This window comes from Pan paniscus, chromosome 19, assembly GCF_029289425.2.
Source record: "Pan paniscus chromosome 19, NHGRI_mPanPan1-v2.0_pri, whole genome shotgun sequence".
NCBI classification, from domain to species: domain Eukaryota; kingdom Metazoa; phylum Chordata; class Mammalia; order Primates; family Hominidae; genus Pan; species Pan paniscus.
In genome coordinates, this window is record NC_073268.2 from 85,029,408 (window position 1) to 85,056,593 (window position 27,186).

At 35.9% G+C, this 27,186-nt stretch overlaps 1 protein-coding gene and 1 long non-coding RNA gene across 10 annotated transcripts in view; one reads left to right on the forward strand and one right to left on the reverse strand.

The window, feature by feature from the left end:
• The window catches only part of ABCA9 (ATP binding cassette subfamily A member 9), an 81,353-nt gene that overhangs the window by 28,693 nt on the left and 25,474 nt on the right, over nt 1-27,186 (reverse strand). For all 9 annotated transcript variants that reach the window (XR_010110710.1, XM_034942788.3, XM_063599360.1 and 6 more), the window contains 17 exons: nt 26,254-26,395; nt 25,835-26,020; nt 24,316-24,463; nt 22,699-22,867; nt 19,757-19,815; nt 19,124-19,234; nt 18,220-18,395; nt 17,910-18,029; nt 17,556-17,694; nt 16,957-17,047; nt 14,791-14,930; nt 12,336-12,455; nt 10,972-11,170; nt 9,061-9,227; nt 8,309-8,442; nt 6,879-7,016; nt 2,600-2,707 (listed from right to left, as the gene is read on the reverse strand). Coding sequence is in view for 8 of the 9 variants with exons in the window: in XM_034942788.3 (XP_034798679.3) it covers nt 2,600-2,707; nt 6,879-7,016; nt 8,309-8,442; nt 9,061-9,227; nt 10,972-11,170; nt 12,336-12,455; nt 14,791-14,930; nt 16,957-17,047; nt 17,556-17,694; nt 17,910-18,029; nt 18,220-18,395; nt 19,124-19,234; nt 19,757-19,815; nt 22,699-22,867; nt 24,316-24,463; nt 25,835-26,020; nt 26,254-26,395 (2,347 nt within the window). In the remaining variant the exon portion in view is untranslated. The remainder of the gene's footprint in view (nt 1-2,599; nt 2,708-6,878; nt 7,017-8,308; nt 8,443-9,060; nt 9,228-10,971; nt 11,171-12,335; nt 12,456-14,790; nt 14,931-16,956; nt 17,048-17,555; nt 17,695-17,909; nt 18,030-18,219; nt 18,396-19,123; nt 19,235-19,756; nt 19,816-22,698; nt 22,868-24,315; nt 24,464-25,834; nt 26,021-26,253; nt 26,396-27,186) is intronic.
• LOC130540939 (uncharacterized) lies at nt 2,605-9,052 on the forward strand. The gene is made up of 3 exons (XR_008954978.1): nt 2,605-2,727; nt 2,876-2,977; nt 8,752-9,052. It is a non-coding gene; the product is annotated as an uncharacterized LOC130540939 (long non-coding RNA).

Genomic DNA, 27,186 nt, shown 5'->3' on the forward strand with positions numbered 1-27,186 from the left:
GTGGGCAGAGAGAACAGCAGGAGAGAAGACCCTTCCGTGGAAAGAGGCTGATGTTCTGGGAAGCTAGAAAGAAGCCAGTGTGGCTGGAGCATGGTTATCAAGGTGTCAGTAGCATCAGATTAAGGGAGTAAGATACACCTGGGCCCAGATCACTCATGGCTTTCAGACAATGGCAAGGATTTCAGTCCTGCTCCTTGGTATGACGAGAAACCATTGAAGAGATTTAGACAGAGAATTAACATGGTCAGCTTTGTGTTTTTAAGGTGTTAGTCTGTCACACTGGATGAAAAATAGAGACGACTAATATGGACTTATAGGGTGGCTGTTGTGCTCATCCAGAAGAGAGATGATGATGGCTCTGGCTGGTGTATTGTAGGAGAGATGGAGGAAAACTTTCTAGAAAGATTCCATAAATATTTCAGAAGTATACTCCGTGACTTCACCATTAGCCAGCTATGAAGATGAGAGAGAAAGAAAGACATTGACATTGTGGGGTTGCCAGTTAAATTTGAATTTTAGATAAATAACTTTTTGAGTATAAATATGTCCCATGCAATATCTGGAAAATACTTATACTAAAAAAATTCATTGTTTCTGATATTAAATCTTAACTGGGTGTCTGTAATTTTATTTGCTTAATTCTGGCATCCTAACAAAAATAGCTCTTAGGTTTCAGTCAAGAGTAAAAGAATGAAAGGTGATCCATTATTTATAGAGATGAGTAACAATGAAGTAGGTAAAATTTAGAGAAAAACATTCCTGTGCTGATGATGTTTATTCCTAGTTGACAGGAGACAGTTAATTAAAAAAAAAAGCAAAGGTTCAGATAATGATAAGTACCATGCATAGATTTTTAAGATAAGCTCATATAATAGTTATGGGAAATCTATTTCAGACTGGTTAAGCAGAGAAGGGGTCTTGGCTGAAATACTTAAATATTTGCTCTGAGATGTGAATTACAAAAAAGCCAGCTGTAGAAAGAACAGAAGAAAGAGCATTCCAGCCAGAAGAAATGGCCAATGTAAAGGCCCAGATGATATTGGCATATCTGAGAACCAGAAGGAAAAGTGGGGTAGCTAGAGGAGGAGAGTACAAGGAGGAAAGGTAGAGAGATAAACAAGAGACAAATGAGGGAGGGAGGGCTCTGCCAGACAACATAAAGAATTAGAATTTAATTCTACCTGCAAAGAGAAACTGCCGGGGTTGTTAAATAAGGTAATGAGATGATCTAATTTAAACTTCTGAAAGTTCGCTCTGGTTGTATGAAAGGAATTAATTGCAAATAAGGAAACCTATGGGTAACTCTTGCAGTGGTTTAGGCAAGGAATGATAATGACTTAGACCACGAAGAAAATAGTGGAGAGGGAGAGAAATGGATGGATTTGAAGTAGAACTTAAAAGAATTTCCAATGGATTAAATAAAGGAGATAAAGAGGCAATGATAATGCAAAAATTTTATGCTAGAGCAACTGTAGACAATAGTGCCATTTGCTGAAATAGGAAAATCATGAAGTGAGCATAACTGGTTAGGAAAATCAAAAGTTTTATTTTGCCCATGTGTGAAATATCTATTACTCAGCTATATGGTAATATCACATAGGCCACTGCACATATAGAAGTCAAGAATTCTGGAACTAGCTGAAAAGGGCCTTAGAACTAAAGCCTGGACATTTAGACATCAAGCATTAACATTTATGGGAAAGTTACTATATGGCAAGTATGGTTCTAAGTAACTCATTGGTATTATATCACCACATCCTCACAGAAACCTATTTCAAATAGATGTAACTAGTATCTCATTTTATAGATGATCAAAATGAGGCATAGAGTGATTAAGTAACTTTTGAGATTCATGCAGCTTGACAATGGAAATATTGAGATTTGAACTCAGAGGAGTTTACCCCCAAAAAAGTGTGAGAAAGAGTGACAAGAGCAGGAGGAAAAAGACAGTGAATGTGTGGTCTTATAAAAGTAAAGGAAAAATAGTATTTTGTGTTTCTCATGGGAGAAGTCACTAAAGATAGGGACAGTTTAAGAGCAGAATAAATAAAAATTAAGTCAAGCCCTTCAAAAACATGTCCTGAGCATCAGTGGATGACGACAAGGACATGAAGACATGGGAGAGTGGCAGATAGACTCTGTTACAGGCTCCTCGAATTTTATTTTTTAAAAACTCACAAAAATGGAGCTTTAAACGGACAATATTTTCCAACAACAAGTCAAAGTGCTGTGGTGAGTTGGTCAGGGCTTTTAAACCGAGTAGCTTTAGCACCATCTGGAAACAGAAACCACCATTGAGAGATGAGATGTGATTATGTCTGTGAGTAAGTCTTATAAGTCAAATTTTAAGTGATAAACATTTGAAAGTTGTCATTCCCTGTTAGCAGATGACATCTAAGCTGTCCTTCCTGAGGTCTCACATTTGTTTCAGAAAGATAGCATTTTCTTCATATTTGACAATTATTATTAAAGTGCTTGATTATTCATTGCATCAAGTACAAAAATTAGATTTACCACTTGCATGTAAATTTATAGTCGTAAGGGTGGGGGAAGGGTTCTCTAGATATAAAAAACACGTGAAGACTTTAACTTTTCTTACTTTGTAGTCACCGATGCTGCTCATTGCAATGTATGGAGTGAAAGAGGCTGCCATCGGTATCCAGAAGAAGGTGTTACTTCGGTACCCATACTCATAATCCATATGCTCCTGAAATCATGTGGAACATGGTGAGCTGATAGTGATTGGGCATCTGTTTCATCTGTACTTTCTTAACTAAATCACTCAAATAAATGAATTGAGCTGATCACTCAAAGTGCTTCTCAAGGTCCTATATGAAACTTCTTACCCACATTCATTTTCAATCCTGTATTGCAGCAACTAGGACCTTCTGAACACGTAGCCTGATTTACTTATGAAGAAGCAAATTCAACCAAGTGATACGAATTGTCTAAGGTCATACAGTTAATAACTTGTAAGGTAGGCATGAAACGTCTTTTCTCTGACTTTATGGTTACAATCTTACATGCATTGCTTATATACATCAAGGCTGATGTTTTAAGAGACAATAGAGATTGTGGACTGTCAGTGGAGGGGCTAGGAGAAAAATGGTCAGCACGCCCTCCATGTTAGGCACTATGTTAAAAAAAATCAAAACCCTGTACATATTAAAGAGGATCTTGAGTTTTGCTACAAGCCTTAATTTTGAAAAAAATTTTAAAATTTTTAATTGTTGTGGGTACATAGTAGATGTATATATTTATGGGGTACATGAGATGTTTTGATACAGGCATGCAATGTGAAGTAAGCACATCATGGAGAATGGGGTATCCATACCCTCAGGCATTTATCCCTTGCGTTACAAACAATCCAATTATACTCTTTTAGTTATTTTTAAGTATATGATTAAATTATTATTGACTAGAGTCACCCTGTTGTGCTATAAAATACTAGGCCTTATTCATTCTTTCTGTATCTATTTTTTGTACCTATTAACCATTCCCACTCCCGCTCCCCACTCCCTTTCCCAGCCTCTGGTAACCATCATTTGACTGTGTCCATGAGTTCAACTGTTTTAATTTTCAGATCCCACAAATAAATGAGAACATGCAATGTGTGTCTTTCTGTGCTTGGCTTATTTTATTTAGCATAGTGATCTCCAGTTCCATCTACGTTGTTGCAAATGACAGGCTTTCTTTCCTTTTTATGGATGAATAGTACTCCATTGTGTATATGTACCTCATTTTCTTTATCCATTCATCTGTTGATGGACACTTAGGTTTCTTCCAAATCTTGGCTATTGTGAACAGTGCTGTAACAAACATGAGAGTGTGGATATCTCTTTGATATACTTATTTCCTTTTGTGAGGGTAGCAAAGGTGAGATTGATGGATTGTATGGTAGTACAAACCTTAATTTGATCTATCATCAGTTACCTCACTACATTGCAAGTCATCATCTGGTATGATGAGTTTTGAAGTTTCTTTACTTCTCTGTTCTCTTACTCCCTCCTAAAACTCAGCACCCCTCTGAGACATTACAGCATATAAAACTTGCTTGTCTAAAGATGTGTTTGTGTAGATAAGGCCCTGGGAGGGGAAAAAAGGGTGCCAAAGACTATATCCCCCATCTTATGTCTTTCTTTGCCTGTGGATACCGTTGTTGATTTTCCTGATTTGGAAGACCTCTGGGGGAGGAAAAAAATCACAATTCATCTTGACAACCAGCTTCCTTACTCATGACTGGGTTCATAAATGACATATTATGTCCGTGTTAGATCATATCCACCCACAGTCAGAGTTTGATGTGACTCAGCCTGACGGGGTCCTTCCTAAGCTGAAAGACACTGGATGCCTCCTGGGTAGTTTAGCCAGGTGATGACTTGCAGGAATGGCTGGATGGGAGTGCTGTAGGACACTCCGATAGATGATAAAAATTATTGAGAGGGATCAGCAGCAAGACCTGAGCTACAGTGAGCCTGGTACTTTAGGATCAAGTGGAATAGGCTTACAGAATTGTAACAGAGAATGCCAGGAGCTGGGTGGGGAAACCAGAGGTGGCAATTCAAAGAGATAATTTGTCTACCTATGAACTCAAGGTCAGCTGGGCTGGTGGGTAGCCAATATTCTGTAGTGAAGACATCTTTTTAAAGGTGGGAATTCAGGTCACTTGCTCATTCTTGGGAACATCCTATTCTTTGTCATCCAGATAATTGGCTAGCCTACTCAAATATAATAGATAATGAAACACAGTGACACCTCAGTGGGCTACAGTTTCCTCAGCTGTCTAATAATAACACAAGTTGAGAATCCCTAATCTGAAAATCTGAAATCTGAAATGCTCCAAAATTCAAAACTCTTTGAGTGCCAACATGACACTACAAATGGAAAATTCCATACCTGACCTCATGCGAAGGGTCACATTCAAAACATAGGCACACAACACAGAGTTTATTAAAAACATTGAATAAAAATATCTTCAGGCTCTGTGTAAAAGGTGCACATGAAACAAACGAATTTCATGTTTAGACTTGGGTCCCATCCCCAATATATCTCATTATGTAAATGCAAATATTCCAAAATCTGAAAAAATCGAGAATCCGAAACACTTCTGGTCCCAAACGTTTCAGATAAGGGATGCTCAATCTATAATAGGAATAGTAACAACTATCTCAAAGTCTGCTTGGGACATTTAAACATGCTAATACATATAATTACATGGGAAATATCTGGTTTTGTCCAAGAAATTTTTGAAGGAAGGAGGACTGCTGAAACGTGGCTTGAAAAAACAATGGTATGATGTGCTTTGGAGAAGACAGGGCAATCTCCTTCACATCCCCAAACCTCTGTAGCTTTCAGGCAGCATGCAAGAAGCACTCAACAGCTCTCATAGCTCTTTCTGAGGAAGCACAGAGGTTAAAGCAAGGCAGAAGTTGTTGAATTACCTGGAGGATGGACACATCAAACAATGAACAATGTAGACTGGAGAAAGTTTGACAGTATGGACTTTCCTGCAGCAGCCTAAAGAGACTCTGCAACCCTGGGTGTGTCATCACCTACAGAAGGGTCTGGGGCCAAGCTAAACACCACCCCAAAACAATTACATGGGTCACCTGGGCTGTGGTGACCACATACGTAGAAACTGCTAGCAACTAGAGAAAGCATGATGTCTCCCCAGCACCAGTTCCATAGGAAGAGCTCCAGCTCTCCATTCTTCCATTCTGCCTCCAGCATAGCAGTGCTTTACTCAGAAGGGGAGGGGAAGGGGATTGTCTGAGAGCTAGGACACCCTCCCTTTTCTATTCCAAGGTGTTAGACTGCAAAGGGAAATGGAAGAGCAAATCACACCACAACTACCCACCCTCTTCCATGCCCCTTAGGCCACAATTTGACCCTGCAAAGTTTAAATTGAATAGAAAATTGAAGTTTGGGACTGCACTAGAATGATCCTTCATAACAAAAAGTAACCAAGAAGCTATAGAATATGCCCAGGGTGTCATTTTCACCAGACGAAGTGTGTTTCAACATAACAAGATGAAAGAGGTGACCTGAAGACATAGAAGTGCACGCCCACATCTCTACCCCAGATCTTCTGCCTCTGGGCATCTAAGCAGGCCTGAGAAATTAGATTTTAAACAAGAACTGCCTTAGTTCTCATTCAGCCAGTCCCCAGATCTAATAAAGCTGAACATTCTTTAATGGAAACTTCTTTTGATGCATCCCAAGAAAAATAGTTTTAATAGCAATAATAATGAGAAATAGAATTTACTGAGCACCTGCAGTTGTCCTATTTTAGGTGCCTCATCACTCGTTCCTACAATAACTGGTCCAGCTTAGCCAGGTGCTCACATTGCCTCATTTACTTCTTAAGAAACTTTTGTGATAAAGTCTTTAATCTGTTTTTTGTAAATTGATGACCTATAGCCTGTAGAAGTCAAGTTGCTTAAGAAGGTCACATAGTCTGACCTTTAAGTCTGTTTCAACAATGTCCCACTACCTAGGGCCACAGATGGTGACAGATCTAGACCAAAAGTCATAATGAGTTGTATTTTTCTGTTGCTCTATTGACACCAAGTCATCTGAATAAGGTTATAATATTGTGTGGTCATTTCTAAATTGTGTGTGTGTGTGTGTGTGTTATAATGTTGCGTGGTCATTTCTAAATTGTGTGTGTGTGTGTATATTACATATACAGTGATTTATATATATATATAAAATATTGCACACAGATTTATATGTGTGTGTGTATATATATATATATACACACACACACAAGTTTAAGAATAGATTCACAAAAAGTAATATAACATTATTTTAGCATTTCAAGAATTTTCTTGAAAACTTATCATGGCACAGTATAAATGAGATATAATTATACTTACTTCAAAAAATGTGCTTCTGTCAGTCTGAATGTGTTCTGACGAATTAAAAATTCCAAGTAGTCCATTGCTAATGACATCCAGGAGGACAGGAAAGCAATTCAACCGTTTTGTATTACATGCTATTGAAAATCTGTGATCCTGAAATACAACAAGTACCAGTTCTAAGTCTTCATAAAGCAAAGACAAAATTTAATGAGTGAACATGTTAGAAAATCATTCAAGTTATTGATAATATAATAAGTCCCAAGCACTGAATGTGATTAATATCACTATCACTCATAATATTTGATTAATTCTTAGTATACTTAAAGAATCTGGTATTTTGGTTTCTACCCACCATAACATCAACCATGTGGCTATTTATGCCCAAACATCACAAAACAAAACACTTCAAATGATATTTAGCAGCAACACTACGAAACTCCATAGTGCAACCTCAGTTTAACCTGGCTATAGACTTTGTTTCAAAATGTGACACATTCATTTTATAAGTATATAATGTTTGGATACTTGAGAAATAGGAGGCAGGCAGAAAGTTGTAATGAAAGTATAGGTTTTAACAAATCCTGTGCTTACTTGTAAAGTCTCCCTTAAAATAACGTGTGTGTGTGTGTGTGTGTGTGTGTGTGTGTGTGTGTGTGTGTATAATGTGATTATTTTTCCCTCAGAGAAAAATATAAGTAAATTCATTATCCATATTGCCCAAAATGTGGGCAAGCTTTGAGAACACATTTTTGCAATCATAAATAAATCAAGTGTATTGTATTTAACCTAATTACCTAAAGCAATGTTTATTGATGTTAAAACTATTTTACTGAGCATACTGAAAAATAAACTTAAGATATAATGAGAACTATCTTGAAGGTAATTTCTTACTTTATTTTTGGCATAGAGTTTATTCCTGAAAATTAACTGTGACAAATTACAAATGGCCACACTTTGTGACACCTAACAGCTATGATTTATGCATTTAACATAATTATCTCATCTTTTCAATTTGCCTACTGTAGAGATCTCTGACTCAAATTCCTACAGGGTCTATGCAGGTGATACGAATGAGCAAAGCAGTATGCAGACATAGAAATCAGAAAAGCAAAGGCCAAGTCTACATTGGGCAGTTGTTCTCAGTTCCAACTGAGAATGAGATTTAATTTAATTATTGGAATGGAATCCAATTGATAATAACAATCTAAATAAATTATTAATTATAGCAGTGCATTCAACTTAATCAGGAATAAAATAAATTTCGTTTCATATTGCCATGCTGAAGGCTATGGGGAAATAATTGTAGTCCAGCTTCTTCTATAAAAATGAGAACTATCCCATTTGTTTGTGTGGAAATTGGCCTTTCATTCAGCTGATATGAATTATTCAAATTGTACACCCATAGTCCACCTTTGGTGAAATGCAGCAACTGGAGTCCAGCATACCTTTTCATCACCTGACACAATGATAGCACCATTGTAAGATGGGTCATCTGTGCCATTTCTAGTTCCAAAGGCATCCACTTCTATAGCTATGTTTTGTCGCCTCAGTGAATGTAAAAAGTTATCAATGGTTGACCCTACATGAAGGCAAAGATTAAAGGAAGCAAAAATGAAATAAAACAATAGTCAAGTAATATTAAAAATACATTACATCACACAAAGCATATCACACAAAAGGACTGTCTAAGGCTTTTCTTAAAAAAGCAGAATTGATGTTCTGGTACAACAATCCAGCCTAACATCATAGGTATGACAAGGTTACTTTATCTAGAGCCTAGGCATTTCATTATAATTTCTATTAGTATAGAAATAAGAATTACTGTTAACATTATAATCCTTGAAGCTATTAATAGTCTATCTTTTTAAATTTGAACATTTTTTTCCAGAGCCCAGCACAGCACAGATTTACAAAATGATACACAAAGACCTCAGAGGTGAGTCAATGATTTACCTCCCTACCTCCTCTTTAGTTGCTTTGTGCAACAAACATTAAGGTTAAGTAAACTTGCAGAATCTATTTCTAAAACAAACTCTCCCATGTCGTATTTTTCATTTTTTAATTTATTTTCTGTTTGGCCTCATATATGCTTTCTAAAACATACAGAGTTTATTTTTTTCTTGGCTGTTCATGTTTTTTGGGGGGAATCTCTCAACAAGAACAACATTTAGCAGCTGCATTTCAGCCCCATGTTCACCTGTCTTATTGATGACCAGTAAATGGGTCAGAGGATCCTGTGGTTGTTGTCCTGGTGAGAGGAAGTATGTATTTGGAGACAGTTCCCACGGGTAACTTTTCTGATATGACTCGTAGAATAGATGTTCCAAAAGTTGAGGGATAAAGCTAATACCAAAAAGCAATAATCTATGCAGAGGAAAATGTAAAAGAAAAAAATAATTTTAGCAACTTTTGTGGGTTTTTAAGTTTGAAGGTATAATGAATATAATAACAGAAATAAATTATAATCAATAACCAAACATTTGAATCATACTTTGCCCCATTTCCTTGTTTCTAAAATGAGATGGGTCATATGTATCTACCTTTAGTTCTTTTGCTCTCTCTCAAGTGCCAAGCAGGACATCTTGGCTTCGGGTTTATGAAGTCTGTGGATTATGACTCTTAAATCTCTCTTCACAATCCCTAACTCATTGCCTTATTTCAGTCATGCATTTCTTTCTTTTTCTGCACTACTGAAATTGGCATATCACTAACACCCATACTTACTACACTCTGAACTTAATCCCATCCTGTTTCCAATTTCTGTAAATTACAGCATTTTCTCATTCCCCTGGGCAACAGAGCTCAATCATTTTCCATCCATTTCTCTCCCTTAAGTTTATTTTCTAATATTTGGAAATTCATATCTATCATAGCATCTTTATTGCTTGCCTCCAAACGTTGTTCTCTCTTCCTCTTCTTAAATTGGGCTTTTATTAACTCCTTCCTGACTCTTCAATATCGTTCTAAATGTTTGTTTTCATTGTCTCCATATTCTACCATTACCAAACAATTTTGCACAATCACCCAATTAAGCTTCTCAACATTTTGTTGACATTATGTCAATTACCTATTGAAAATAAAAAATACAATCTTAATACTTCCTTAGTATTCATAAAATGCAAACTCTTTAGCTCTTTGAATATATTTCAAAAATATTTTTACTTTTTCATACACTTTATGTTGCAATTAACTCAGATTAATAGTTCTTTAGATTTCTCATGTATCCCCATATTCAGTACTACTCCCTCAGCCTGAATTTCCATTCTCCTCTCTCTCCTTCAAAATCTCCCTGAGCTTTCTATTTTGACATAATCTCCCTCCTACTAAATGCCATAGTTCACAGGATTGTCTGTTATTTACTATATGTCTAATCACCCTCAAGGGTTGACTGTCATGTCTGATTTCTTTTGATATATGTTATAATCACTTAATAATAGAGTGTTGCATAGAGGTGCTCACTAATATTTTTGGATGAATGAATGTTCTCAGTGAATGAGTGTTCCTGATGATAAGGCTGAAGCTCTGGGGGTACATATGATGGTGAAGCCAAGGCAGACTCTTTTATAGAGCCTCAAGACTGTAACATGGAAATTGTGCCTAAGTTTCCAGTCTTCCAACTACAACATTAACTCTAACCCAAGTTTCCAGCCTGATGTTCTGCCTTGTGGATTTCAGATTTGCCAAGCCCCACAATTACATAATGAAATTCCTTAAAATAAGTATGTTTATATATGTATATCCTACTGGTTTCATTTCCCTGGGGAATCCTGACAGCTACAGATTTTGATACCTTGGGAAAAGAGGAAATGGGTCTTTAGGATGGGACCTAAGTACTAATATCCACGTGCTTTTGAAGAACTACTTCAACCCACTGGTAAAAACAAAATCTGTGTGAAATTTAAAAAAAGAACAATCCCAACCCATATCTGTTTTAATTATATATCCACATGATTAAAAATGGTTTCTTTAATTAAAAAATGATTTCTTTGTTTAAAAGACAATGTGCATTTACTGAAATTTATTTTATCTGAGTTTCTTTTATGTTTTGCTCTCTTAAATTTATTTTTAGTTCACAGACAAAACAAATCTGAAACACTCAGATACTCACATAGTCAACAGACTTTTTCTTTCTTTCTTTAACTTTAGGAAGCGAACTTTTGCTATTGCACAGACCTGCTGCCTCCAGAGCGCCACGCCACTGATTGTTTTCCTTGTTTCGTGGAAGGAAGACAAAACTTGTTCCAGCTCAACAAGGCTTCCTATATCTTTTGCCCCATCAGTTTGTAATTGTCCCCAAATTCCAATATCTAAAACATAAGATCAATATTTTATAAAGTGCCATTTTAGTTATGCATTATTTAGCTTTTCCTATGATAAATTTTCCTACAAAGGTGTCAAAGTTACCCTCTTGGGCCAAGATACAAGTAATCTAATGTATGACATTATTAGAGCAACTATTGAAGAAATGGGAAAGAAGCAGAAAGTATTGATATAATAAAAGAAAATCTTGTGTTTTCTGATTTTAAACGTCCTCTGTCTGCAGCTTTATAGGACTTTATTTATTCTAAGGAAATCAATGAAAAAAACTCATTAAGAAATCTATTTGTTGTAAAAGATAAACCACTTAGTATTTCTGACCAAGGTAGGAGAGTTAGTTAGCATATACAGAAACCCCTCCTCTACCCTTCAAGAACATAAAAATGGGAGAAACGATATTTTTAAAATATAACCATAGTTAAAAGCAAGATAAAAGTTACCTGTTTTGAGGTGAAGCCTAGAGAAAATGACTAACTCTGGCTACTAGAAAGCTATAAAATATGTACATACATTAAAAGTTAGTATAACACTAAAAAATGTAACAAGTATATAACTTCAAAAATGAATAACAGAGGAAAAGGAGGATTAAAGAAAAATGCTTGATCAATCCAAAAAGACCCCCAGAAAATTGCAAAAATGAAAATAAAGAGCACAGTAAAGAGTAAACACCATAAGATGATAGTGAACCATTAAAAAAAATTATCTTAGCAGCAATAAGAGAGAAAAGACAGAATGCTTCCCAAGGAATAAAGATGAGACAGAGAGCAAACTTTCCAAAAGCAACAACTAAATCCCAGATACATTGGAATAATATCACTGAAATGCTACCAGAAAAGTAGCATTTCTGTGAACTCTAATTTTCTTTTCTCTATAGCATGTATATTCAGGTAATATCATACCATATATTTATTGTTTGCTGCATAAGGAACTAGTGTTGTACATTGCTATATTCCACAGAGATATATTTCTTCTCTAAGTTTTCCCAAGACAAGCCTGAATCATAGCACCAACAAAAGTATATAATCTCATCATTTGGGCATATTTTCAAGATAAAATACTGCACACAAAGATAAAATCTTTCTTTCGTCCTTCCTTCCTTCCTTTCTTTCTTTCTTCCTTTCTTTCTCCCTTTCTTTCTTTCTTATTTTTTCTTACCTGATTCATCAATAGTTGATTTTCCTTCTAATTTCAGAAACACCTCATTCAAAGTTGTTATGGAAACACCATAATCCTCAATGCCTTGGTTAGAACATCTATCAAGATCCCTGTAAAGTTCTAAAAGTGGACACAAAAACAGATTATAAGAATATAATTTATAATGAGAACCATATTTCTCAAAAATGTAAAATATTGGTAATAGGCCAAATGTACCAATCAGAAACAAAATTGTGATACAGATGATCTCATTTCTAAAATGATCCATATAGTATGTTACTTTTCATGTCTTTTTGAGATCAAAGTCTAATCTAAACATTTATTTTTTCATTCTTAGGAAACTACCTATGTGTTTTTTGAAAAACATATTTTACTTAATATATTTTTTAAAATTTATTTTTGTTATATTACAGGGAGTGTTTAATTCTCAATTTCAACTAATTAAAAAAATATTTTCCAGAGAATAGAGATTTGTGCTTTCTTGTTGAGATTAATTATTAGAGAATTATAATAACAAATGTAAAAGAACTAATGTTTATAGAAATAATTAAATATAGACTCTTTGATAGTTTAAAAACATGTAAAATTTCTTTTTTTTTTTTTTTTTTTGAGACAGAGTCTTGCTTTGTTGTCCAGGCTGGAATGCAGTGGCTCAATTTTGGTTCACTGCAACCTGCACCTCCCAGATTCAAGTGATTCTCCTGCTTCAGCCTCCCGAGTAGCTGGGATTACAGGTGCACAACACCACGCCTGGCTAATTTTGTGTGTGTGTGTGTGTGTGTGCGCGTTTAGTAGAGATGGAGTTTCACCATGTTGGCCAAGCTTGTCTTGAACTCCTGACCTCAAGTGATCCGCCTGCCTCAGCCTCCCAAAGGGCTGGGATTACAGGCATGGGCCACCATGCCCGGCCCATAAATATGTAAAGTTTTTAAAAGGACAAAATATGTATGTAACTTTGCACCTCCTCTCTCTCTGTCTCTCTCTCCCTCTCTCTTTCAACTTCTGACCATGGTGTGAAAATTCAGGAAAACTGAAAGGTGGATAAAAGATAAACTAATTCAATATTGGGATAAATTAAAGACTTCAATCTTAATTATGTGTTGGACAAAGAAAAATAGAGATGTAGTCAAAATTTCTAATGAGTCCTTAAACCTACCTAAGGGTTCATTGTTTTTCAGTCTTTCTCCAAATTTCTCATCCACTTTGGAATGCATTTAATAAGCAATCAGCTAAAACTTTGCTGTGTGATCTTCACAAAGATTTCTGTTTTTATAAGGATACATATCTCAAAGATATTGTGTATGCACTGTGAACCATTATTTCACTTATTCTAAGAGATATATTTCATCATCTTTTAATATATCTGAAATAATAATGGATCTTAAATGATAGTAGATCATATTTTAAATGGTAGCATTATTTCTTTGTGTTTCTTTCTTAGTGGTACATCCTGTAGTTGAGGGCTTCTTACACCTGATGAAATACCATAGGTTCTGCATGTCAGGTATTGTTCCGGTGCTTTATTTATATTTAATATTTCAATACATTTGAAGGTATTAAATCATTTAATCCTCATAACAACCCTAGAGTACTATTTTAATTTTCTTTTCACAAGTGAGGAAACTGAGATACAGAATAGTACTATAACCTGTTAAGGATTATAGAGCTAATAATAGCATAGCTGGTGTTTGAATCTAGACTGGCTCTAGCATTGAGTTTCAATCTCTGCACTTTATTGTCTGGTTCTGTGTTTCTTTATGGACCAAGGTTATGTCATGCTTATTGATTCAAGCATGCAGCAATGGCCCCGGTATAATTTCTTGAACTTGATATGGCAAACACATTTTTACAGAGTAAACTTAAGAAGCATTCTACCTCAAAATGCTTAGGAAGTGAAACAGTGCATTGGGAGATACCATAGAAAAGTAATAACACCAGTAGTTCTCCAAGCTTCTGTGTTTGCAGCAAAGTTGTGAATTGAAGTGTTTGGCAGAATGCACGCCAATCCAAGTTATGTTCAATAACTTGGATTATATCAGTATGTGCTGGTGTTTCTAAAACAACCTATTTATTGTGTACAATTCTTTCAGCTCTTCTTCGATAGTCTGCCACTGTATTTATATACCTGTTCCTGCCCTGACCACACTCTCTCATTCATTATTGAAACAAATTTTCCAAATAATTCTTATTTTATCTTGCTGCTAGCCTACGCCTCTTAATTGCACTTAATTGACTTGAAGCATATTTAACATCTACATGCCTTGGTTTACTCATAAGTAGCATGTGGATAATACTAAGGGGTAATATAAGTGACCTTGGAGTTGGGAATATTAAATGAGTAAACGCATTGTGCCATTCATCTAGCAAGCATTAAAACTAGCCATCATTCTTATCACCACTGTTATTGTTAATAACACCATTCCCAAACCATTCTGTCATCTTTACATTTTGTTACCTGGAAATTTGTTTGTCCTTTCCAAAGGCAAAATATATACAAGTTTTTCTTCACTTTGTGCTGTCAATTTGGCATCAGAGATGTGCTGCTTAACCAGTGATGTTATACTCTCTGGATCACACCTTTCATTCAGATGCAAACTAACATTTAAAAAGAATAAAAGTTATTTTTATCCAACTGTGTCTATAAAACAATTTCCTAATTATGTAGTATGTGCTTGTCACTTTTTATTAATATTTATGAGACAAAAAAATGTGTAGTTTACTGGACAAAGTAAGATGCAAAACTACTAATAAAGTCCAAACCATTAAATCTATGCAACATGGCAGAAGAATTAGTATGAGGGATGATTAGAGTGGGAAGAGGTAACTCAAGGACTCTTATTTGGAGAAATGAGATATTAAGCCAGATCTTGCCTGGGGTGAGGTAAAGGGAAATGTTTAATTTGTCAGCATCTACTCAAAAACCCAACCTCCCAACCTTGAACTTTCCCTTTGTAGTAATGTATGAGTTCTGCCGAAACTCAGACTTGAGCATGAGAAAACAAAAAATGGAGGTGATGTGATACAGTCATTAAGAATGTGGCCCCATGTCATGCTAATGCAGATTTTGCTAAAGCTAATTTTATCATTTTGGGGCCCAAAATTTATTCAAGTGAAATCTGGCCTGTCTTTATTAAGAATATATAAAATTACTCATGAAATTATTTGATTTTTGAAACTCCACTGTTAATCACATACATTGAAAGGTGCTGAGGTGACAGAGTGGTGAGAAGATCACAATTGACTGATGATACAAACCTAAAAAATCGGTTTGAAAAAAAGGCTATTCTGTACTTACAAGGCATAGTACTTACAAGTGCTATCAAGAATACCAAATAGGAAGAATGCAGTACCTTCTCTAAAGAAGCTTCCAACATAAAAATAATATAAAGCAGCATATGACAGAAGATGTGAGGGAGAAGGAAGTTGAGTAAACTCAGTTGAGCACTTTGCAGCTTGTCAAGTATTCATTCACTCAATATTTCTTAGCCTTAACTGCAAAGTAGGTATTATTACTGCTATTACATAAATGAAGTTACTGAGGATCAAAGAAGTTAATTAAGTTGCCTAAGGCAACAGTTCAAAATAGTGCTTTCAGCGTTCCAGAAAAGAGGATACTCATTAAGGAGAAAATACTTTCAGAAATGGTTAAGACTTGGACATGGTTAAATGGGTTGAAGAAGAACATGTTTGACAGACATCCTCTCTCAAGCAGAAACAAGACAACTGAACTATGAAACATAGCTAGAGAATAGTGAGTATTCAATAGAGGGTATTGATTCTACTAGATTGTAACAAGTCGTAATGATAGATTGGTAGATTTGTAACAAGTAGTAATGATAGATTGGTAGATTTGATCAGATTAGCCACTTTGAGTAAAAAATGAGGGGATCCATTTATCCATCAGGATGAAGTGATTTGAATCATTTTTTAAAAAATATCTACATTGCAATGCAAAATATAGGAAGCCATTCATATCACACCTGTAATTTTGAAACAAAGACTATCATTTACAAGTCGTGGAGATTGGCAGATTGTTAAAACTATCTGAAGTGGTATTTTCACTTGTCAAAGGGGAATAACAATAGTATCTTCTTAAAGTTATTTAGAGGATTGAATACAATAATATGAATATTCTATATGTAAATATCTTAGTAAGTACCTAAAACATAGCCAATATTTAAAAAGTAGTAGACATTACTCAGTAATGATAATAATTATTATCAGTAAGAGGAAAAAAAACACAAAAGGATGGTGGAAAGAAATGAAGTCAGGGAGAATACAGGGTATTGAAATTGTCAAGATGAACAAAAATAAAACATCTAAAATATGAGAAGAGAAAGGGTCGGAATATCAACAAATTACTCTTAGCAAGCAACACGTTGTGAAAATATTTTTCAAAAATTTTATTTAAGCCTAGATTAACCATCCTTGCATGCTCAATGTCTATAGTCTCATATATCCTGCATTCTAGCTAAAACAGCAATTATGCCTTAGTTCTACCATAGCTCCCTTGAAATGAACTTAGTGGTTATAGGGCCTACTTTTACACATTGATGCTGATACCACCTGCCCCCAGCATTTTCAGCATCTGTCAACACGTCTCCAACATTCAGGGCTGTACCTTAAATGGTAGCCTATGCCCCATTTCTTCTTAAGGAACAGAGAAGAGCCTGCACACTTCAGCTTCCCATTGGATATGAACACCTTCCTGTCTAGTTAGAAATAATCAAAAGATAAGTTACATGAAGGACTTATTTCTTTACTATTCACAAAACACAAATCTATTAACAATGTATTGTAGCAGCATGACACACTAAAATAGATATACTCTAATTCTGGCCATACGTAAACCACTTTTTTTTGTCATCCAACAGCTCGAATGATTGATAAATTATGTCAACTTATTCTCTAGCGTATTGAGAAAAATTATACATCTAAAGGATCTGTTTCAGTTACACTGACATCAAGACTGCCTAAAACAAATTGTATCTTAGAAAGTGTCATATGTATTTTACAACCAGAAAGCTGCTCTGCAATGGGCTCAGAATATTTCCATGGGGCCAAGTACTCTGGCATGCAGACCCACAAATGAGTAAGAGCAAAATTCTCCTGTCTTGGGCCATGGCAGTTCCAGGGAGACACAGCTGTGGAGCATACCTGTTCATATTCCACACTGTCTCTAACCTCTCATGAAGATACATAAGAGAAACAAAAAATTACCCGCCAGAATGTCAGCCTCATCTATAAACTGGGTGCTGAAGAGAATTACTCTGTCTGATTTCCCCTCTTTCAGGAGATTCCATATTCGGTGCCTTGAAAGAGGATCCAATCCAGCAGTCGGTTCATCCAATAGCAAAACCTGGACAGGAGGAAAGTCCTAAAGTAATTCCACCCTTTTGGATAAGATCCTTTTAAAAAGCACTGTACTTTTAAAAGTATTTGGGACAAACTTGTTAGTACTTAATATTTCATCCTAAAAGTTCTCTTACATTTATCATTTGAAAATTGTTTGACCTAATAAAATAATTTTATAGTCTTCAATCTGATTTCACCAGTAATTTTTGTTTGACTTACTTGAGGATCTCCTAAAATGGCAATCCCAAAAGTTAGTTTCCTATTTTGTCCACCACTTAAGTTTTGAGCAAGGATGTCTTGAATATTTTCCATTTCTAATTCCTGTACAACTCGTTGTACCTAATCAAATAAAGAATATTTAGTCCAAAACCCAGAAAGTTTATTTTAAAAACACTATCATTTTTCTGTTCTTTACAAAGGGCCTTTTTGCCTGAAATTTAGATGAGGAATTATGTATAACTTAGCACAATATTTTCTAGATAAACCGTCTCTTTTTTATGGCTGTGTGACATCTAATATGCTCACATACCTCTTTCTCCACTTCATGTGGCAAAATCCCTTTTATTTTAGCAAACAGCCGGAGGTTTTCTTTCACAGTGAGAAATCCAAATTGCACATTGGATTGTGGACAAAATCCAGTGAACTTGCTGATATTTTCTATATCAGCCATTCTTGAAAGTGTGTGATTATAGACAGTGACTGAACCTGAAAGCAGAAGGCAGAGAGTGACCATCAGGAAAATGTGTCATGCTTCATTGAAGATCTTTTAAAATGGAAAACACTGTATGTCGATTATTAGATTCATTTCAACATTGTTTACTTGTAAGGAATATGAAATGAACTGATTAAAAATGTAATGTTCACAATAACATCTGATGTAGCTGGAATGCTACTTAGTAACTGAATAACCATAAAACTATTTATGACATATTTAAAACACGAACAACATTTTTCTAAATAGGTATAATACAATTCAATAAAAGAATAAGAAAAACTTCTAAAATTTTTCTCTTAATGCCTGGGTATAATGGGTAATGAAACTATTGAAGTTAATTAATAAAACCAATTACATAATTTTTTTTTTGAGATGGAGTCTCGCTCTGTCGCCAGGCTGGAGTTCTGTGGCACGATCTAGGCTCACTGCAACCTCCGCCTCCCGGGTTCAAGTGATTCTCCTGCCTCAGTCTCCTGAGTAGCTGGGCCTACAGGCGCCCGCCACCATGCCTGGCTAAGTTTTATATTTTTAGTAGAGACGGGGTTTCACCATGTTGGCCAGGATGGTCTCCATCTCTTGACCTCATGATCCACCTGCCTCGGCTTCCCAAAGTGCTGGGATTACAGGCGTGAGCCACCGTGCCCAGCCCCAGTTAAATAATTAAATGCATATTAATGTGTTTGTCCAGGTACTTGTCCTTGGATAACTGTCTTCTTACCTGATGTTGGAACTGACAGCCCACTAAGTATGTTTAACAGGGTAGTTTTTCCAGCTCCACTGTGACCAAGGAGGGCAGTGATCTGGCCTTCATATATGTCAAACACCACACCTGGCATGATTTAAAAAAAAATTACACTCAGAGCCTACATATTAACTTTACAGTCTCTGAAACTGTTGTAATTTTTTGCAGCATGAATAGATTGAGCTAGCAATATTCAAAATAAAATTCATCTTAAAATTCTTTCTTTTAAAACTGTATTTCAACATTTTATAGTGATAGTATTGTCAATATGTTATTATGCAATTAATTTTTTTGATAAAAGCAGTTTTGTCAATAAAGAGAGGCTAACAATAATACAGTTTTAGAGCTGGAGAATAAGATGAGCTGAAACAAAGAATTTCATAATACTATCATATATCTTTCAAACCCACACGATTTTTAATGATACATTTTAATGATACTTTTAAAAATTGTTTTATGGGTTTTTTTTTACATTGAAGGAAACATAATGTGTTCAAATAAAGGAGAGACATATCTGGAATATCTGTGCTTAATCCCTACCAAGAAATTACAACAGTAAGGCAGCCACTAAATCAAGCAGCTCCATTAAATAAAATATTATTTTATTACCTTTCAAAGCTTCTACTTTCTCACACTTCCCTGCATATTCTTTTTTAAGATTTTTGATTCTGAAAAAAAGAGGGAAATGTTTTCAGAGAATTGTAAAAATGTGCAGAGGATTGATAAGTCAAGTCTTTGAGGCTTAATCAAAGCCTCAAAGAAAATCTGGGATTCTTTTCTTGTAAAGCCTCAAAGAAAATCTGGGGATTATTTTCTTTCACACAGGCACTGGCAGAAGTACCCAGGGCACCTAATTAGAAGCAGAATCCCTGATCTTTCCAAAATGAACAGGCTAAAATATGGAGGGCACAGCTTAGCACACGGAAATATATTGTTAGAAGAATTGTGGCAAATGACTGGATATGAGGAAAGCTGAAGATAAAATCAATGGTGAGGAGATACTATGGTGGAAAAAAGAAGAGAAAAAACACACCATAATAGAAACAGTAGGGCTTTGGAATCTAATCATTAAATGATTAACAACTGGTGAAGTCCCAGTTGTGCTACACACCAGCTCTGTTACAAATGCTGTGTACTCAAGACTCATTGAGTTCAGTTATTCAGCAGTGATATGGGGATGACATTAATTATCACACAGAGTTGGAATGTAGAGTAAATAAGATAATATAAGCAGAACACAAAATACTTGGAACCTAGTAAACTTCCAAAGAAGATGAGAGAGGAGGAAAAAGACCAGGAAAATGATTTAAAACAAAGAAAGATTCTTAAAAGAGGGCAAAGAAAAATATTTTATCAGGAAAAATAACTAATGGGTACTAGACTTAATACCTAGGTGATAAAATAATCTGTAGAACAAATCCCCATGACACAACTTTACCTATGTAATGAACCTCCACATGTACCCCTGAACTTAAAATAGAAGTTAAAAAGAAGAAAAAAGATTTTAAGTGAGTTCAAGGACTACTTACTATAAGCCAGATCCAAAGCATTTTGTCTACATTTTTACTTACATTATCACAACAAACCAGCAGGTAGGTTGTATTCGCCTGCTTGGGCTGCTATAACAAAATACCATAGACTAGGTGGCTTAAAGAACAGACATTTATTTCTTATAGTTCTGAAGGATGGGAATTCCCAGATCAAGGTGTCAATAGATTTGGCTTCTGATGAGGGCTCTCTTCCTGGCTTGCAAAGAGCTGCCTTCTTGCTATGTCATCACATGGCAGAGAGAGGGAAAAAGTGCAAGCTCCCTTGTGCCTCTTCTTATAAATACACTAGTTCCAGCAGGAAGGCCCCACCCTCATGATCTCATCTAACCCTAATTACTTCCTAAGACTTTATCTTCAAATACCATCATTTTAAAGGTTAGGGTTTCAACTATAAATTTTGAGGAGATATAATTCAATTTATCGAAGAGGTACAATCCAGTTAAATACAGAAGTAACTGAAGAGGCTGGGCATTCAGATGCAATGACTTTCAAGTTGAGCACATATGGATTCAAATACTGTTTCTCTTTTTAAACTTCGTAGCCTTGGGCAAGTTGCTTGGTTTTTCCTAGTCTCTTTTTCCCTATCTTTTCTTTTTAAGACAATAATAGGTATCAGCTTGCTTTATTCCTTCATTTCATCTAAGCAATAGAAATGATAAATTTTTTCCATATGTTTTGACAGCATTTAACTTTCATGTTTAGATTGTAGATTATTAGATTAGAATCTACTCTGTGGTTGGTATAATAATACCTTTTAATTGACATTTCACTTTTCTGCCTTCTATACGGAGAGGCGATTATGAGTCCAGCTGGCTTGACCTCTGGGATAGAATGGTGCAGCCTTCAGAACTCTGTGCACTGGTCTGTTGGGTGCCGCACCAGCCACAGTAATGACGCAGGACTGGCAGTCTTGAGTAGCCATGCCACAGAAAAAATCTCCTACACTTTCCTAACAGTCAGCTATGTGAGATCCTGCTTCCAATCTCCACCCGTTGCTAGGGATAATTTTTCTAGACCATAAGACTAGTCTTATTACCCACAATTCGCAAATCTTCAATACCCTCCTCCTTGACCACTGGATAAATTAAAACCCCTTATTTCATCATTCAAGGCTTCCTATGATCTCTCTGATAGGACCTAATTCTGTTATAGGCACTGGAAAGAACATAAAACTTAGAGTTCCAGCTTAGAAAGATGTCATGATTCTTGAAAACGTTGCTATGTTTACATGCTCATAAGGAATGAGCAAATGCTGCTCTTTGTTGTATGTTCATATTGGACCTATGTTCAGAGACTGTATCATAAATGTCCTGAGTTAAAATATTACTGAAAGAGATATATCAGAAAGGTATTACTGAGGAGTGAGATGAATACAACATTGAATGATGAACAAAATTTTAGCAAAGATCTGGGGTATTAGAGATTTCTAGCTGTTTGGAAATCGAAGCAACCAGAATTGAATAAAGCATGTCCATCATCTAAGAGGGAAGATAGGCATGAAACTAACAGTCCTGACTTCTGATGTTTCCTTCCCATCTCTCTGGAGTGTCCTCTTCCCATGCCTGCATCGCTTGCCTCTTTCTCCTCATCTAATTATAAGCCAGGAAGGGAAGATGAGAGGGACAAATTGAATTAATAAAAAAGGGGGTTGAGAATAATAGCAAGGGAGACGATGGCAGTGTTTGTCACAAAGAGAACAACCCAGGGGAGAAAAACACAAAGAGAAGAAATAAGAAAGATAATGTGGAAAATGGAAATTCAAAAATTATTTACTTGTGGACGGTTGTTACTATACCATGAAATATTAGTAAATGTAAGTGCTGAGAATGTGAGAAAATAGCGTGCTATGAAGGATGAGTATAGCCTTTGATGAGTGCAGCAGGCTGGCTGTAGGTGGGTACAGAGGACACAGAAGGCGATCTTTGCTCCTAGTGTGTCACCTGGCAGATCCCCAGTCTCTGCCTGTTCTCCATTGGTGCCTCCAAGTAATTTATTGGTTACCTGATGGCTTCTTTCCCACAGAATTCTGGAGACACTGGTTCAAAACAGTCATTAGGTGTAGGATCAGAATCTGTTTCATTCTCAAGGACCACATGATTAGCCCTTCCGTGTTGAAACCAAAAACAGGATTTCAGGAAAAACAAGGGAGAACATCGATGTCCATATTCAGCTATGTGAGCAGGAGGCAATTGAATACTGGGTCAGTCATCGCTTCAAGGATTCCATCAGCATGTCAGTGCAGCCCCTTTGACATTAAACCTGAACCCACATTATCATATTAAGGTCTGTATTAATTACTGTTTTAATGTGCTTTTGACACACACAGAACAGTGAGAAAATAACAGAGATGGCTAATATGACGTTTTTAACATGAGAAGCATGTAGCATTGTTAACTAACTAAAAAGCTCCTCAAAATGCAGAGAGATGTCTCAGGAGGAATTTAAATCTAATTAAGAACAATTTTCTATCTAGCTGTACTTATGTGTCCTTTTTATTTTTTATTTTTTAAGATGGAGTCTCACTCTGTCACCCAGGCTGCAGTCCAGTAGCATGATCCCGGCTCACTACAACCTCTGCTTCCTGGGTTCAAGCAATTCTCCTGCTTGTGATTTCCTCCATTTGGGTTAGATAAGGTCAATACACCAAGAATAATAGTAAATGTCATAACACTAATGATACATTCCGAAATTTCTTACTTGGGAAGTTTTAAATTAATCAGCGAGTCATTATTCTGTATCAGTACTCCCAGAAACGTGATGAATAAACTATTCAGAAGGTCCCTTCCTTCCCTTCATTTCCCAATTTCCCTTTCTGCCTCTTCCTTAGCACTTACCTAGTATATACGAGGAATTGACAGACAGACCCCAGAGATGCACAGATGAAGATTTTGTTTCTCTATAGAAAAGATTGTACATAAGGGTGGCATGGTAGCTCATGCCTGTAATTCCAGCAGTTTGGGAGGCCGAAGGGGCAGATCACCTGAGGTCAGGAGTTCAAGACAGCCTGGTCAACATGGTGAAACCTCGTCTCCACTGAAAACACAAAAATTAGCCAGGCATGGTGGGGCATGTCTGTAGTCCCAGCTACTCAGCAGGCTGAGGCACGAGAATCACTTGAACCCGGGAGGCAGAGGTTGCAGTGAGCAGAGATCGCGCCACTGCACTCCAGCATGGGTGACAGAGCGAGACTTCTCAAAAAAAAAAAAAAAAAGGAAAGAAAGAAAGAAAGGAAAGATTGTACATCGACTGTGCAATTATAATATTTTTACTAATAACCCACTATTGTATATCAAGTGAGTTAAATGGGAAAGCACTTAGAGATTTCTAAGATCAAGTATCAAGCACCAGCATTCTTCATCTAGTTCTGACATAAACACTAATAGTATCATCATCCATAATCTCTCACAAGTGTCTCTTTTTAAAAAGAAACACTCTGGAGTGTTATAGCAGAGCCAAGTCTTAGAAAGTGATTCTATAAACAAACTACAGAATATCATTAGGCTTGTTGTAGAAATTTTGAAAAACTGCTTGCTAATTTTTATTTAGTACATTGTAGAGTTGTTTTAAAGACATGCTATTATTGAAATTGTGTTAAATTATAGCCATGTTAGTACTTACCGGGCAAAATTTTGTCAAAATATAATGTCAATACCAAATACAGAAGGGTGTCAAAAACCAACATGAAAAGAGTAGCTATTATGAGGTATAGATTTTGTGAAGAATCCAAGTGGGCATTAGAATTCACATCATAGTCCAAATGTATAAGCTGAAAAAGAAAGATACAGTGAATTTTAAAAGAATTAATATGGCATTAAGAATTATTATTGTTTTATTTCTGCTACAACTGGGTTTGCAAAGATAAATAAGATAAAATCTTGTCTCTACAGAGCTCTGTCTACTATTATAGAAGACAATTTTAATAGCAATGAAGTGATGTCAATTTGGGAAATGAATGGAAGTTAGTACTAGTACTGAGTACTAAGAAACCCACAGGCAGCCCCAGGTACATTTTCTAGGAGGAAGTACAAACTCAAGAAAGGTGATATTTGAGCTGGACCTAATATAGTTTACAAAACTCTGTATGTCAGTACAAGAAGTGTTTTTAAATTTTTTGTTTATTTGTTTGTTTTTTGAGACAGGGTCTCACTCTGTTACCCAGGCTGGAGTACAGTGGTGCTATTTCAACTCACAGCAGGCTCAGCCTCCTGGACCTAGGTGATTCTCCCACATCAGCCTCCAGAGTAGCTAGGACTACAGATGCACTCCACCATGACTGGCTAATTTTTTTTTATTTGTGGAGATGGGGTTTCACCATGTTGCCCAGGGTGGTCTTGAACTTCTGCCACAGGAGATCCACCCATCTTAGCCTCCCAAAGTGCATGATTTACAGGTGTGAGTCACAGCATCAGTCTTTAAAAATTCTTTTTGATGGCTGCACATTTTCCATTGTATGGATGGACCGTAATTTATTTAACCAGTAATCTACCAATGGACATTTACATTGTTTTCAATCTTATTACAAACAGTGCTGCAATAGGACTTTTTTGGGCTTAGAATGAGAAAAAAGGAGGGCATTCTCAACAAGGAAGTCCATTTCAGAGTGAAAACATGAAACAGTAAAATACTTCAGTAGTTGGGCAGAAGACAGAAGAATAATGTCTTAACTGGACTGCGGTAGGATACAATGAGTTTATATCTAGCAGAACCTTTCATTTAGCATATTATAGTTATGATACCATAACTAAAATTAACTTTTCTGAGACAAGGTTCAGTTTCATGTAGAAATGAGCAATTAAAAAATAAAGATATATTTATTCCAAATTCCTGGTTTTTAAATGCTTGTGATAACATTAAGGGTCATGTTTCCTGAGCACTGAATGAGACAAATGTTCTCTGGGACAACCACTTAGAAGTAGAAGCTGAAACATCTCAATAATAAGGGTATGATCCTATATTTAGTGACTTATGGGGAAACTAATTACACTGAGAGAGAAAAATTAAAGTCACTCCTGTCTCATACATGTTTATTTTTACAAAAGTTATAGAATGGAATGCTTAGAGCATGTTGTGTGAATTATTAAGAGGGAATCTGTGTAGAACGGTTTGTAAAAAGTGAAAGCGTTACCTTAACTCTTACCTGGGCCATCCCAACAGTGAAGGCAAAGGGGCTAAGAAGACACAAAGTCCATTCCAAAAATGCAGGAAGATGTGTATACAATGCTGGGAATCCCAGGATCCCCCAAAAGACAATAAGGAGAAACACAACCAAGCCCGTAAGGAAAGGTTTCTTTATCAACACACTCATCAGGAAAGCTAAAGTTATCTGAGAAAAGAGAAAGACTTCAGCTGGTATATAATTCTATGAGAACCATCAGTAGCACAAAAAAAGGAATTTTATATTATAAAAGTATATTTTATATTTTTCCACCCCTAGACACTGTTTCATGCAAATACTACAAAGAGAACAAAAGAGGTGAGACCAGAATTAGTGATAAATTATTGGCAGTAGAGAGAGAGAAAGAGAATAAAAGACTTAGATGAAATTAACCAACTCACCAAAGACAGGCCATAGAGGAGAAAGAGGGTGAAGACCATCACAAAACCAGTCAGGACGACAATTTGTGCAGATTTTACAATAAGAGCCATTAAAGTGGCCATGATAAGGATGAAGCCAGCATACATCAAACCCCAGGAAAGCCTAGCAGAGAAACAAAGCCGTCAGTTAGAATGTTGTTACTTCATCACTTCCTTGATTCATTTATTCAGCAAATGATTTGTGAAGTTCACCATTTATCAAGGGTAAAGGAAAAGAAAATGAAATAGCTAACTTATCTTCTACCCTCAAGATCACATAATATAAAAGAAGGTAGGCAATAAACAAGTAGAGAGGAAAATTGATAACTAAATTGCAAAATAAGTAAAGCTGGATGATACAATGGATGTCACTGGGAGAGGTTTCCAGAGAGAGCTTTTCTGGGAAGACATCTATGCTGATTTCTCAGCTCTGGACAAGTTTTTCAGTAAGGTTATTGTATAAACAATATGGACAAAAAAGTAGATAATGGAGCAGGGTTCAGCAAACTTTTTTTCTAAATAGCCACATTGTGAATATTTTCAGCTTTGCAGGCTGTACAGTTTCTGTTGCCATTGTAGCACAAACACAGTCATAAACAATATGTTAGTGATGTGTGGCTATGTTTCGATAAAATGTATTTATGGACAACAAAATTTGAATTTCATATACATTTTCACATACCACAAAATATTATTGTTCATTGAATTTTTTTCCCAAGCATTTATAAATGTAAAAGACATCTAGCCAAACTAAGCTTCATAAGTGAAGGAGAAATAAAATTCTTTACAGACAAGCAAATGCTGAGGGATTTTGTCACCACCAGGCCTGCCTTTCAAGAGCTCCTAAAGGAAGCACTAAATGTAGAAAGAAAAAACCAATACCAGCTACTGCAAAAACAAGCCAAAATATAAAGA